A 15,797-nucleotide genomic window follows, 5' to 3' on the forward strand; every position below is an offset into this window, starting at 1 on the left:
CAGCACTGACAACAGCCACCCACAACACAAAGTCCACCCCAAACAGGCAGCAGCTCCTTCCCCTTCAGCAAACCCAGAGCTTCAGCAGAAACTGCTTGTAAAAGAACAGAATCAGACCTGCTATTGTATTTCATTACAGCAGAAGATATAAATACATTAACTTCCTTTTCAAATGGATTCTACCTGAAGCCTAAAACAAGAGAAATTCTGAGAAGACACTTTCCAATTTTTTTTCAGGAATCAGAGTGCTTTTGCCTTGAACTTCAAGAGTATTTCATGCTGTCTGCTAAGTAGCTTCACCTAAAACTTTACACTAAGGTTTTAAAGTTGCAGTGACATTGGCAGAATATTTGAGAATATTCAAATATCCTTCCAAGACAAACACCAGCATGTTTCTAAACCACTGCTTATTCATTAAACTTTCTGTGAAATTAACCTATAAGCTGAATTCAGTGGCTCTAGGCAATTCTATGACACTGCACTCTTGGATATAAACCCCCCCTGCCCCCCGCAATGAAACAAAATGACCCCCAAACAAACAAAGCAACCAAAACAGAATGAACAAACACCTTGTTTCTCTTTCATGTTTTACAAACTATTTTCAGAGATGATGTATTTTTCTGAAGATCTAATTAGGAGCCAGAAGTAGACAGAAATTACCTCCTCCACTGTACTCCTTATGTTCTCTATCACTCTGGCTACAGTGGTAGTAAAATGAGAACCTTTAAATGTGCACTCAGTTCATGGGTACCTACAGTAATTTAAATTATTATTTAAAAAAAATAATCTAGAGGTTGAAAGTAGAGTTTTAGGATAAAGAATCAGAATTTCACCCCAAAACCAAAGCTACACAGTCACCCATAATTCAGCTACCAGCTCAGCAACTTCAGCTCAGAAAACTGCATGCAACTGCTCTGCTTAACTATGACTTAAAATAGCATTCATAGAACAGCCATTTTCACCATGTTTATCAAGAGACACAACAGTCCATTTCCTCATCAAACATGCCACACTAGGAAGCCTGCCTTACACAGAGGGGGAAAAACTAGACTTGTACACAAACAGGTCGCAATTTGTGAGTGTCAGTAGGTCATTACCATTACTTTCTTCACGTTACATAAACAAAAATGCTTCAGTGTTATTTTTTCAGATAGCTATTTACATAAAAAAGAGCTTCTACATAAACACAAGTATGCACCTATTTTTACCAAGCTGAAAATATTATGGAGAAGTGAAAGCTCAGAATTATGCACTTTCATCATTTATCTTCCTAACAAAATGAGTCAATTCTTTCCCATCTCATTTGGGAGACCTAGATTTAATCTATTTTAGATCACTGCATTAACACCTTTTTGTTTCCATGTTTACTGCTTATCCTCTGAGAATAGATTCACTCCCTACTCATACAATATTTTAAATTTCAAGCAAGAAGTATAAATACTGATTTTCTTCATGGTAACACTGTGATGCTAAGCATTTCCAACATGGCCTATCTTCAACTGAAATAATTGTGCTATCTCAAATCCATCAATGAATCTGAAATTTGGAACAAAATTATCATAAATTACCATATTGTAACATTTTAAAATGAGTATTTAACCAGAGACAAGAATTGCTTTGCAAAATACTACACAGCTTTAAAATTAAAAAGAAAATCAAATGTCATTTTTTTTAGATTGTGATTTTTTGGAAATCTCTTTTATTACTCCAAATACAATCATGAAAACTTTAATCCATACAAATAATACTGTAAAATGTTCACTAATTAAGAAATTAAAGCTAATCAGCATTCCCACACTAAGTTAATATGTAATAGTTAAAATCAAACACAATTTTATATTGTTTACCACTATATAGAGTGTTTCTGATGTATATATCCCTTAAAAGAAAACTATGAATTATGAAAATCCCTATAATTAGAAGTTTAATCTGTGTAGCAGTGTCTGCCTATTTCAAAGTTTAAACATTCTAGTCTTTAGTTAGTCTTCTATTTCTGCTGAACTCGCTGATTTAATCTGAAAATGAAAGAAGTAATTTAGAAGTAAGAACTGGGGTGGGGGCTTGCCAAAACAAGTCAACTGTGTTTTGAAAGAAAAGAAGGAAAAGAGGGATAAATTCTCTTGCCAGCCACCAGCCCATGAACCAGCCCCCATCTCTCCCTGCCTGATGCAATATGGTCTTCCCATTAATACCTTTAGGTAATGAATTATAAAATTGCCCCAGAACGTATCACACATCAGTGGTCACACTTCATTCCCAAGGTAAACCGCAGAGCAAATACCTATAAAAGAAACAACGCCCTCCCCACACTTACTTGTTTCGTCCCACTGGACAGTGAACTCAGAGCACCGCTGGCTCTCATCTTCCAGAGCCGCCCTCTGCTCATGCGCACCATTCTTGGAGTGCCTATGGAAGAGGCGATTAGCGAACCCTTCCAGTCTCTGCAGTGCCGTGGCTGTCCCCGTGCCCTGGTTACAAGGGACCTCCTTGTGCCCTACCATCTACACACACCAGCGACGCTCACAAAAGCAAAAGAGAAAACATCTGAAGGCAGCTGGACAACCCAGCGCCACTAAGAGCTGTGCATGTGTCGGGCTTCCTGCCTGCAATGTTTGCTAACCACGACTCTCTTCTACTTCCTGTTAAGGAAAGCTCTATGATGTACTGGTTTCTTCAGTGAAAAGTCTCTTTTCATGTAAATTGAAAAGTGTTTTGTTTTTTAAAAAACAAACAAGCAATAATTTGTCTAGCATGTGTTCTCATAGCTTTTTAATGCATTACACTTCATATTTAAATACACATTTTATGTTAGAGTACTACAAACAGCCTGTTCAGAAGTAAAGACTAGAAAGTAGATATTTTTTTAATTTACCACAACCATGTGTGAAAAAAACCAAAAGTAACTATTCTGCAGTTCCTCCCCTGTTATTAAGATGGAGGACTACATCATCATAGCAAACATAACCCGCTTGAATCTAATCATTAGTAAACTCATGCTTTCAACTAGTCAACTTCCTAAGCAAGGAAGTTACTGGCAAACACTACTTACTTTATAAAACTTATTTTATTACTGGAGGAAAAAAATGTATTGTTTTCCTCCTTTGTGGAAAAAATCATTGAAGAAGTTGAATTCTATCACACATTTAAACACAACTGCATTTTACTTTTTCAAACTTGGTTCTACTTACTCTGTGAATGAACCAAATGCATTTAACTTTTTACTGATAAGATTTCATTCTTTCACAAGAAATTTTACTATTTTCAATTGTGGACTAGTCTAGATAGTGTAATTTTTAATGCCACAAAATAGAAGGAAAATAAATTGAAAGCTGCATTTAACATTATATTAATTTGCAAATTATGTAATTTTGCATGCTTACAATGGGTAATACTAAATATTCATTTTTGTGAAAATGGAAACACATATATTTCTGCACATCTACAATGTGGCTTCTTAAAAATTTAGGCTATTCTTAAGAAAGATTGAAATATCTTTTCCACAATCTGTCTCCTGTCTTACAGTCAACACGTGTTAAAGACATACCTCTCATTTTTCACCACCATACTTCTCACTGCATAGTTTTCAAATGTCAGCAGATACCCACCCTTGGACATTATATAATCATTTCATAACAGCCCTGTGCCTCAGAAAAAAACCCTCATGCTGACAAACTGCCCATTGCAATGATAAAACAATAAAAATGCCGACAGACAGACTTTACAAATTTGGCTACATTCTTCCTCATGGGCACTGCTACAATTGTGATCAGCCTCAGCCAGCACAACCCATTATATTTCTAGACCCTACACAAAGCCCAGGAATGCCCTGTGCTTTCAGGCTCCAGGTACTCTGGAAATGTAAGTTCTTTCGCCAGCCCCTATTCAAAATTTGGATCAACTGTCTAAATGTTTACATTCTGCACAGCCATCTGCCAATTTGGGTGACCATCAGCTCTCTTGGTGGTGACTAGGGGGCTCTTCCATCAGGGTCTGGTGCTGCAGCCTTCCCTGGATGCCACCTCATGCCTTCCAGCCTTTCACCTGCTCTATTCCAAGACCAATTATGACATCCACAACATCCCATTGGTTCAAGGCTCTGCTGCCAGAAACAAGAGGTAGTGAAGATCATGAGGATCTGTTTGCCTTACCAGGTGTCACAAATAGGCAGAGAGGAAATATTACACACCATATATAACCAAACACTTTAAAACAGAGTAAGGCCATGCACCTCTCACACAACAACATAAAAAATACTTAAGACAACATCAAGATGCTTATTCCCTGCATGGTGAACTTCCGGGAGCTGAAGAGCCTCTCCGGAATTGTACAGATGTGCTCCCCCTGTAGCTCACTGCAAGTCTTTGGGCATTGAGGGAATCTTTCCAAGAGACTCATATTCTCTCTAATTTTGGCTGTTTTCTCCAGTAAACAAAATTACCTCGTATGATGGCATGCTTATCTTGTCTCTCTCCTCTCCCATGGTTCTGAGCCTTTACACTACTGCCATCTTATCTTTCACACAGGTCTTCAGCTAAACCATTTTGTTTCCCTGATCTGAAAGACAGTAACTAACAAAATTCACATAATGTAAGTTAGAGTCTGCCAGCCATCTTGAGTCCACGGAGAGATGTGGAAACTGCCACAGAGCAACTCTGCCCACCAAACTTCAGAGCTTTTAATGCACCCAAATGTCTGACCTGGACAGTTGAGTTAGGAGCCAGAAATAAGAATCATAAATACTCATCCTCTGACATCACAGAAGTAAGTGGTTTAAGTGAAAACCAAAAAGGAATTGTTAGAAGAAATCCTAAGAGAAAGCCTGAATTTGCCAGAATTTTATGAACTACAGCCAGCGTACACAGTTACAAAAGTTCTGCACACATAAAACATGAGAAGAAAGTGCTGGTCACATTTTCACAGATAGTAATACACTTTCCTAACGTAGGAAATTCTTGGCATTGATTGGCATTGCCCAATGACAATACAAAAAGCTACCATACAAACCCACATCCCACATGGCTTTCAGTGTTTTCACATGAAGTCCATGATTTTTAAAGGCAGAACTTCCTATTTCCTTTTACTTAATCTTTTATCTTATTGACACACTGATCTTCTAATTAATTATTACAGCAAGTAATTCATATGCTACAGAGGAAGAACAGAATGCAAAACAGAATCTGAAATTTCTGTTCTGTAAGAGGTAACGAAGTTCCAATTTCTTGCAGCCAAAGTCAACAGTGAAATGTTAATTCCCTTTAGACAGAAATTTTATTTTTGCTATCTTCTGGCCACCAAATCTTGGCAAAATTTTAAAACACATAAAAAAACTCAGAGCGGTAAGACATTCAACTTCGAATTTGAATATTGCATGTGCAAATTCTGCTATTTTGATAAATAGTATTTCAGTAAAAATTCTCCCATAATTTTATAAAAAAACCCATCATGATGATAGCCAAGGACAAGGGCTAACACAGCGGTCCCCATAGCTGATAAAGGCAACAAAGCCTTTACACTTTTCCTGATGGCCAGCCCATGGCCTTGGGCAGATTTCCCAGGGGCTGATGCCCTGTGGCACATTACAACACACAGCACTATAATCCAGACACAGACCTTCCAGCTCCCTGCTGAAAAAGAATCGACCAGGTAGCTACATGGACAATTTGTTTTTAATGATCTCTGCTAAAATGGTATTTCTCAATTTCTAAGAAGAAATTTTACCCTACCAGTCAAGCCTTAAAAATGAAGGATTAAGAAAGAGAGAACACTTCTCTCCTCAAAGGACCCAGATGGTTGAGTAACAGCATGTTACCATGTGTTGTAACTTTACTTGGAAATCGTTTTAAATATTTTTAAAGGATAATGTGTGCATTTTTCTATATTAAGGCAAAGCAGGACTGTACAAATAACACCATTCCCTAGTGTTTAATGAAGGTTAACCCTGAGAACCTTGCAATTAAGAACAAGAGTTTTAAAGACAATTAACTGTATTCCTTGACAGAACCTAGAAAAATGGGTTTAGGATACAAAAAAAAATTTCAGATAACCTACAACCAACTAAAATTTAGGTTTTAATTCCGAATCTTGAAACTTAGTATTTTTCTGGTTTCATGTTCTATTTTTCTAATAAAAATATTATTTTCTATCTTATTTTAAATATTAAATATATTATTTTAAACTGAAATATTTCTTTTTTTCACAGGAGGCCTCTATCTGCATTCAAGAGATATACTGCAACATTTTTCTGCTTTTTTTTTGTAATCAATGGAAAAAATAACTTAAACAAACCTTATAAATGACTAATAAAGAACTTTTTTTCCTAGAGGTTAAAGAAAGTTTATTTATTTGCTTTAAAAATTGATGACTTGATGAAACACATTTTCTTCTTTATGCATCAGTTATTTCAAGAATGAAAGATGAAAATCCAACTTCAGCATTTATTATTCATTACAAAAGGAATGAGCAATTACTTGATACAAAGCGTTAGTGGGGGATCCTCCATTTTTAAGAGCTTAGGGATCTTGCCAAATTTTGCAGGTCTCTTATTGACCAATAAAGTATTTGTAAGTTGAAAGACGCAGACAACACATTACATAAAAAGAAAACAATTTAAGTATCTAATTTTGAATTAGAAAATACGAACGTTTATAAGCATTTAGTGACTCTCAAATTTATTACACTATATTTATATATATATAAAAACTGAGAGTGTCTGTGCTATAAGCCTTAGGCAATATGTGTGGTATTTTTCTAGTTAAATAAGCCTTGAAAGAAAAGGATGTAAAACGAAGTATACAGATAGCCCTTTTGTAACTTAAAAACCCCCCCTACATTTTCATCCAAAATTATGTAATTGAATACAATCCATTTTGAGTCTTGCCAGGCATGCATATTTCCGAAGGAATTATGGGTAGAAAGAGAGACAGAAAAAGGCTCTTGAAAAAGCAGATGTGTTTTGATTTTCACTATACATCCAGCACTATTCCACTAGGTTGCATTTCTTCTTAAACACATGGAAGGAGGAGCAGTATTTGCTCACAGCTTACAGATTTAATGGCTCTCCATTTTGAAACAAAGATTTTTCAAAACATACATAAAGAAAATAAACACAATCAGTAACTTCATTGTTTAATAAAACACAAGAAAGCAAACCTATACAGTCTTAGTGCACCTTTATGCCTGTGTTTCTTCTAACAAGGTTAACCCTTCCTAGAGAGTCCCTCCGAGAGCTGCACTGAGGCTGGGACTGCAGCACTGCTATAAATAGGACTGCCAGGAGGAAGTTGTTGCTATGGAAACACTGGTCATATTTCTATTTTGACTCAGTAGGTCTCTACTGGCATCTACTGTACACCAGTTTAACTGCAGCACACATTTCATACCTTCAGCTCTTAGCAGGAAGCATTAATGTAAGCTTACATGGTCAAACAGCATCATTTATTTGTTAACCATGAAATGAATAAAAAAATAAGCGAGAACTTGGAGGGGAAAAAAAAAAAAAAAAGAAAAACATCAAATTCAGCATCTGCTTTTTCATATGTAAGCTAAAAGTTTTTGCTCTTCCCATCAATTTTCTTGTCAAAATTTGACAAATTCATCATCTAAGATGATGTGATTTTCTGTGGACACACACCATGGCAGCAGATCAAGTTTCTTCACTTCTACCAACACATTATCTGGCCTTTTTGAAATCAAATACCTTGTAATCATAGTCCCAGATCTAGCGCTAACAAGAAGGGGACAGAGAGCTCTCTCAGTACAAAGGCCAAATCTTCCACAAAACTCTCCCATTTGCCAAAGACAACTGGATTTCTCTCCTAACACATCACCTTGCTCCATGCTTTTCTCACAGCTTCCTTCAAGGTGCTGTGCTCACTGGTGCTTGCCAATACAACAGTTCAGACTGCAAGATTGATGTTGCCAGAATGTGAATAAAAATTACACAACTGCTCCATAATAAAACAAAGGTTAGCCAGGAAACATCTTTGAAACAGCTGCTTTCACATAAGTACAAGAGATCTAAAAGTACTTGTGAAATCTGCTTGGTCCATGCCCTTCCAAATCACACAGTGCTCAAATAACCCTCTGTAGTTATGTTCTAGCACAATTTACAATAGTTTGACAGCCAATCAGAAGTTTTGTATGAAACTTGTTACTTTTCAGCAAAAGGGAAAGTACCTATGTAAGTGGTTTTTGTTATATTTACACAAAATAGTAGTCTGCCAGGAGTAAAGTGTTTTTGCTTTTCAACCAATGAGGTCTAGAAAAAACATTTAAGTGTGTGGAATTTTTAAATTAAAATCCAAGATTAAATTTTAAGCAATTCAGCATGAACTCAGTAGCTCTGCCACTCTGAAAAACCTAACAGCTAATAAAGGTTTTGGTCCACTTAACTTACATCAAACTAATTACTACTGTTGATTAATAATGAGCATTAATGGGTTATCGAACCAAAATGAGTAAGATGAAGTTCCTGAATTAGAAGAACCAGGCAGACATTTTGCTCAGTATCTGACTGGGTTCAAGGAGAAGCTCCCTGCTTCCATTCTGGCCATTCTCCCATCAGAACAGGGATGCTGAAAATCTGGCTCTCACAGGAACTGTAAAGGCTCCTGCAGGTGAGAAGCGGCTGTGGAGAGGATCTTGGCTACAGGGAGCTTTGGGTAGAGCAGCTCTACTTTTCCCAAAATCTACAGGTTTGGTCTATCCTTCCCTGGTTTAGCTACTTAGCTAAAGAAACTCGTAAGGAACTGCCCCATAAGAGGCACACTTAGGTTAGAAAACCCCTTCTGAGGACACATTAAGCATTACGTGTTCTGAGTCAGAGTGCCTCACATAGCAAATTATTATTAACCCTGAGTGATATGGAGTCACATTTACAGGTAATTTTTGTCACAGGATAATGGCAGGAAGTAAGAGAAGGCACAGAAGTAAAATGTTCACCTTAACTGAAGTATCATAGACAAAAAATATTCACTATATTAGCAGCTACACTCCACTATCAGATCTGTACTGTACAGTAAAAGACCAGAATGCTAAATACTGGAGTAACTAGAGACATTTTAGTAGCACTTTCAGGAAGCCAATCTGCATTTTAAATCACCAGCACACTTCCTAGAGGAAAAAATAAACAAAAACAAATGACTCCACCTTGAGCTAAATATTTTAAATTTATACCTTTGTTTTTCTCCAAAACTGGAGAGTTCCTTGATTATATGACACTTCGGTTCAATTAGAAAAATATCCAAATAAGAAAGAAAGCAAACCCAAAGTAACTCTATTGGAAGGGATAGTACTTTTTCATAGACTGAAGGAGTATGGAGTGCAAATTAGAATACAGTAGTGGCTTTCATAAAGTATGATCTGAAGTACAAAACATTTGGCCATGTGTTGCAGAGATGTGCTCACCACTACACAGCCCCTGTACTCCAGTGCCTCACCAGATTACAGGCTGCCCTAGAGTCCTGGTCCCTCCACTCCTACCAACCTGCTCAACTTCAGATACCCTATGAAACAGTGGAACGAGTGACACACTCACTGTCCCCCACAGCAGCTAGAGAGGAACACCGGCACTAAACCCTGAAAAGTAGAGAGGATACTGCTGGCCACAGGACAAGAGCCTGCACAATGTGTAAGAGGGCATTTTGGAGTTTGCTATATGCCCCTAATAGACCTTGTGCTAAGTTAGTGGAATCTCAACTACAGGAACTTGGACGAATGCAGAGGCATCAGAAGCACAGCGCAGAAAACAAGATTTCTCTATATACTGAAGTTAATTATGGTGTGTTTACAAAATTTATGTTAGTCTGCACTTAAACAGAGTAACAAAACAGAGTAACTTTGTTTGTTTAAGACCAAACAAAGAGTGAGGTACAAAAACTGTAATACTGAATAGAAAATTTTAAAAGTACTCAGTCATTCGTCTGTAATGTGCTGTACAAACACAACTGAGTATCTCAGATTTTTTAGAGGGGAAATAATTCACACACCGACATTCTAATTATTGGCTATTTTTCTTAGTGAGGCAGCAACAAAGTGCACAGATCTTACTTTTTTCCCTATTTGTGATGCATTTTAATTTATAAATTCTAACTTACATTGAGTTTATTTCACATAAAATGAATTTATTTACTACTAGTCTGAATAGATTCTTAAATAGTATTTATGTTTGGATGTAACAGAAATAATTTACCAAGGGAAAAAAAAAATTCTTAAACATTTGCCTTTGGCTATTTAAGAAATGTGTTTACCAGTAAGCAACAGGCACTTTGCTTCCCAGTCCATACTACCTTGTGGCATTTCCAAGTGTTACCTTACAACAAAGGCCAAAACAACTAAAGCTTGGAAAAGAAGAATGGTCAAAAGATCTCTTTCACTCTTCCATTTACAAAGAATGAGATAAATACATGACTAAAAGTACTATTTAATTTGTTTTTATACTTTTTTAAAAGCACAGGGAAGCAGAAAGCACTTTTCAGGATAGAAACACTATAAGATTAAATCCATAGTGTTTCTTTTCTTCTTTTTTTATGGAAAAAAACACACCAATCTTTGTAATTCTCTGAACAAAGTCAAACAATTCACATGGCATGCCAGCTCCACATGCAATATGAATGTCAGCAAAGATATAATTCCTTAATACTGTATCCTCGACCTTTCAATTGTATTTTCCCTTTCAAAGCAACATGATCAAAGACTTTTTTTTAAAAGATCAAAAGAAACTAGTGATTCCTTCACCAGCTTACAGAGAATAAGTTACAAGCTGTGCTGAACATAAAATTTTTTTCTTATTTTTGGTGCAAAACGAGTGCTTGATAATACATAATATTTTTATTCTGATAAGTTTGACAATTTTGCATTTTGTTTAAAAACCAAATATTTTCTTTCTAATAAACAGGTTTTTGTTATGCTGGCTACTTGAAATAGGGCTCACTCCATCACATTTCACAAAGAATAAACTTTTCCACAGTAACAATATTTAAAATAAATAAAGAAATAATTTTAAATTAAGTGTAATATAAACTTTTAACTGTCAGGTAAACCTTCCTGTAAATCTTCCTGAAGCTACTTTTTAATTAGATACAAGAATGTCCATTAGTTGTAATTGTATTTACCTTTCATTTTCTCTAAAGAGAAATAAGAGCAAAGAGTAATTAAAAATGCATTCTGAAAATCACTGTATTTCATACTGTGAATTGCCACTAAAAGCCGCTTCTCAAAGCAGTGACAATCAACCCCATACCCTCCTGAACAAGGATACTGTGAGTCTTCAGTACCACCGTGTGCTCCAGTGCACACCTCCGCTGCACACTGCACACAGGGAGAGCACACCATTTGCCAAACAGGCTTCACCATCTAGGGGGTTCCTGCTAATGACTGGGAATGTTATCCTTCATCTGGCAGTGGTCACATCATAAGATAGGCCATCCTAATTGTGATTACTCCAAAACAAAGAAAATGTTTTGAATACTCCTCTTATGAATGGGTAAAGTCTATCCCATGATAGCATCATACAGGCCCTTCTTATTTCTGGGAAATAAAAATCTCTCTAATTTGGCAGAACTGGAAGACATCTCTTGAGTTTTCATCTTAATTTACTTGAACCATTTTGGGAAAAAATGCTTAAAAGTTTGTAACTAGCCAGAGGCTTCATTTCTTCCTCCTGGAAGAACAAACATGTTTCACTTTGAGCCAGTCTCAGATGCTCATAGCTCTTCCTAACAAGCTCAATACAGAATTGTTATTTCTGGGAGTCACATGGCATGTGGGAAGGTTCTGGTTTTCTTCCAAATCCTCTCAAGTTAAAATCTACCCAAGAAAACTGCCAACTGCCAAAATGAGGTAACAGTTGCACTACATTGGGCAATTTTTTCTAAACTTATTTCCACTATAAGATCCACCTTCCCCACTCTTGGGAGGGTGGGTGGAAGGAAACACATGGCATCCCATTTAAGTGAAGTATCAAAATAATGAACTTAGTAATTGCAGTAACTGAGCCCTCTCCTCACCTTTCCAATATGATAAAAAAGCCCAATACTTAAACTACAAGAAATAAAAGCCTAAATGAATACTTATCTGAAGTGAAAATGAGTGCTTATATATTATTATTAGGTAACATATGACATTTGCATTCATCTTGGTAAAGTTGACACTTTCAGAAGAAAATATCAGCTCAATTTATCATCCAAATAAGGCAAAGTATTACTGCAATTTTTGAAAGCACTGCTGATACATGATTTTTCTGGAAAGTTGTCCAAGGCTAACAATACATTTATACATTGCTGGAAAACTTGCAGCCTCATCACCACTCACAAAGTTTATCTTCCTTCCTTGCTCTAAGGAAAAACAGGTACATATATACTCACTCTAAGAAACAGGAAAGAAAGGCTGATAGCCTGGGTACAAATTTTGTTTTACTTAAAGCAACGAACTCAAGGAATATAGATAAGAAAAGCACACTTCCAGAAGAATTGCATACAAAACCATAACTACCATAACAACCCTGATAACAAAATGCTGGCAGTCACCTAGCATAGATATGAAAATAGCAGGGCAGCCAACTCAGCATGAACCTTTAACTCTTCTCCTTTTCTACAAAGACAAATTCTTCTCAACACTATTAAAAAATGCAATTCATGTCGCTAGGTAAATATTTTAATTCTGAACATCATATATGAACATCATTACATGAATATATATATATATATTACACAGTATTTTGAAAAAATTCCTCTCCTCCTTCCTCTCACTTGGACAGTTTTTGTTGAAATTACTTGCTTCACTCCCTTAAAGGAGTGCACTCACATCTAGAGATACAATTTCCAGACACATGACTGGACACAACCACCTGTGGGACAAGAGGCCACTTACTCATGTCCCGTGCAGCGTACAGTGGAGGCTGAGCTCAGATGTTCTCTCTGCCTTTCTTCACAGAATCTTTTTGCACCTCTGGTTTTGCAAATACCTCTTTAATATAATTTTGTTCCACATATTACGCATTCAAGTATTTTTCAGTTCAGCCTGACTGCTCAATATGCCAAAATTTCTAATCATACATTCCATCTGTTCTCATTAATTTGTGTAGTCTAAAAATAATTGCTAGCCTGAAATTTAATAGAAAACTCAGCCATACACAGGGAAACAATTTCAAATAAAACTGTTTTTTGTTTAAATTAAAAATAAGACTTATTTTGATGTTTCATGCTTAAATTGGCATCCTCAAGTTCAAACATTGTTGTTAATTTTTTTTTTGCATCAGACAAGAAGATGGATTAACATCACACTTCTGACAGTAAACAATATAAATTGGCTGACATATTACAAATCAAGAGAATTATAAGTACACATAAAAAAGACACATTTAATAAGGTCTGATTTTTGTCCTAAATCAAATAAACCCCAAATTAAGGCCTCTTAAGAAAACATATTGAGTGAAATAGATCTTTCCAAGACATATTTACACCAGCAACTTTAATTATTGCTAAAACAGGTTGAAATATGAAAGATAAAGGAAACTAGGCTTGCTTCTTTGCTTACAAGTAATTAGTGAGCCATTAAAACACAGCTCAAAATTAAAATATTCTCCTTTCCTCTGCCATTAAGTGTCCACTTCAGGAACAACTATGATACAAAAGCATGGGGAACATAACAATATCAGAATATACCAGAATGTCACCAACACTCCATCAAAAATCAGAATTTCACAACAGAACTGGGCAGAGGAAAGGCAAAAAAAAAGCAGAGGAAGGGCTAACAGGCAAAGAATTGCGAACTGAAGCAAGACTGCATTAGGGATCTGGAACAAGGCAGAGGTAAAAGTGAAACAAGGAGCTAAGGAAGGACAGAATGTGGGCTCTGCATCTGAAACCACTTCTGTGAGGGAAAGCAAAACCTGAGCTGGAGGGTAAGTTATAGAGCAAGAAAAAGCATGCTTACCAGCAGTCTCAAACAATTAGAACAGTTTTATTCTCTTATGTTATTAAAAAAAAGTTGTACAATGCAAGCCTACAAGAGTGTAGTGTAGGCAAAAATTTTCCAGATAAAAAGGTCTGGCCTATCACTGTACATGGAGAAGAAAATAGCCTAACCCCTCACTGCCCCAATTTTTCAGCTGTTTAAATTTAAAGGACAATACTCCATGTCTATATGCAAGTTCACCCTTAATTCTGTTTTAGACATTCATTTTAGAAGGTCAAAGGCCAAAAACTGATTTAACACAATCTCAACTCTTCTCAGTTCTCAAACTGAAATGAAGCTTAATTTAGTTACTGACTGCCAACTGGGCACAAAGGAAAGACGAAACACCCACTTCTTTAATATTCTTCAGTAATTTAGCAACTTATGACTTGGCTATAGCTGACTTAGGATATGAATACCAAACTGCAGATACACTTTGGGCATGCTGAGAAAATGAACTCCTCAAATGCTAACATTTGCTAGATCTTGTTTTGCTATCCTTCATTTTTATCTGATGCTGCTACAGATGCTGATTAAGACATTAAGCTGTAAAACTTAGTGGCTGCAGCATCATTAATATGTTGATGTCTTCATATGAAATAAAAAACAAATATATGACCTTGGGGTGCTATCTCTTCAGCCAGAGCCAAGACTGCAGCATGAAAAGCAACTTCAGAAAGCCTACAGAGCACTTCTGCTCCTTAGCTCACAGGCTAAGCAATGAAAACATCTAAAGTCTATTGTAGATTGCATTTGTCAGTGTTTGCCACTTAACACTACTTCTTTGGATCCCAAATTATGATACAGCTCAGACTGCAAAAATAATTAATATTCCTTTACAATGTGTTGTTAAATACTGGCATCTATGGTGCTGCTTGTCATTGGTATTTTTGTCTTTGTAACCCTCAGACTGAATTACTACAAGCAGCTATTACACACATTTATGCTCAAAAGCCCAACTACAATCGGTGTACAACAGCACTGCCTGCTCTGACAGAGTCACGGAACCACCCAGTTTAGTAACATTTCACCTGCTCTCCCATAGACTTATCTGTTGTATTCTACAGCTGCTTTCAACCTAGAAATGACTAAAATTCCTTACTGCCTTGGTGACTCTCTCTTACTTTATCCATTTTCATGACTGATAATTTGGTGAGGTGAGATTCTGATAGAAAAGTCCTAACATTTAACTTGGACCACATGCAGTGGGGATAAAGAGATCCCAATTGGCCATTACAAAATACATATTAACTTAAACATAACTTTTGAGCCATGACTCCATGACTGCAGAGTGAGAAAGGTAAAGACTGTTTGCTTTCCAAGAGCTGGTGTATTTTTAAAAACAGACACTAAGTTTTGAAAAGCTTGTAACTTACACACAGGGAAACAGTAATTTTTTCTTTGGTGTTAAATGTAAGTTCACACAGAAAGCATTTTCAAAACAAAATACCATTACTATGATTCTGAGCTCATGATGTCCAGCATAAATTTCATTTTCCTTTGCAGCATCTGAACATTTTCAGGACTGAAATGAAGAAGATGAAGTTTCCCCAGCTCGCTCATTTTGAAAAAGAATTTACACAATTCACCTGACTTTATTTCAGGGTTTTTTAATTAAAAAACATAAAAGCTTGAAACATGGCCAGAAAGACCAATGGATACTCCAGGACCCCATTAGGAGGCACTTTACCCAGGAACATATGGGAAACCTGCTCTGCAATAGAAGCCAAAAGTTTGCAAAGTGCTTTCCCAGAGTCCATTTAGGTTTAAAAATAGATATGTAGTATTATGATACAGCAGTCACATGTGGTACATTTGATCTATTTTGAGCTAAAATTAATAAG

General features: G+C 36.3%; 1 protein-coding gene across 4 annotated transcripts in view; it reads right to left on the reverse strand.

Annotated features, from left to right (window-relative positions):
• PRKACB (protein kinase cAMP-activated catalytic subunit beta) overlaps positions 1-15,797 on the reverse strand; it is a 68,283-nt gene that overhangs the window by 33,943 nt on the left and 18,543 nt on the right. The window contains exon 1 of one of the 4 annotated variants that reach the window (XM_032117523.1): positions 2,315-2,546. The exons of 2 other annotated variants lie outside the window; for them this stretch is intronic. In XM_032117523.1, coding sequence (XP_031973414.1) covers positions 2,315-2,501 — 187 coding nt within the window. In that variant the 5' untranslated portion in view covers positions 2,502-2,546. Of the gene's footprint in view, positions 1-2,314; positions 2,547-15,797 lie in introns of those variants that run through there. One more of the 4 variants, XM_032117524.1, reaches the window with a different exon arrangement.

This window comes from Corvus moneduloides, chromosome 9 (genome assembly GCF_009650955.1).
Source record: "Corvus moneduloides isolate bCorMon1 chromosome 9, bCorMon1.pri, whole genome shotgun sequence".
NCBI classification, from domain to species: Eukaryota; Metazoa; Chordata; class Aves; order Passeriformes; family Corvidae; genus Corvus; species Corvus moneduloides.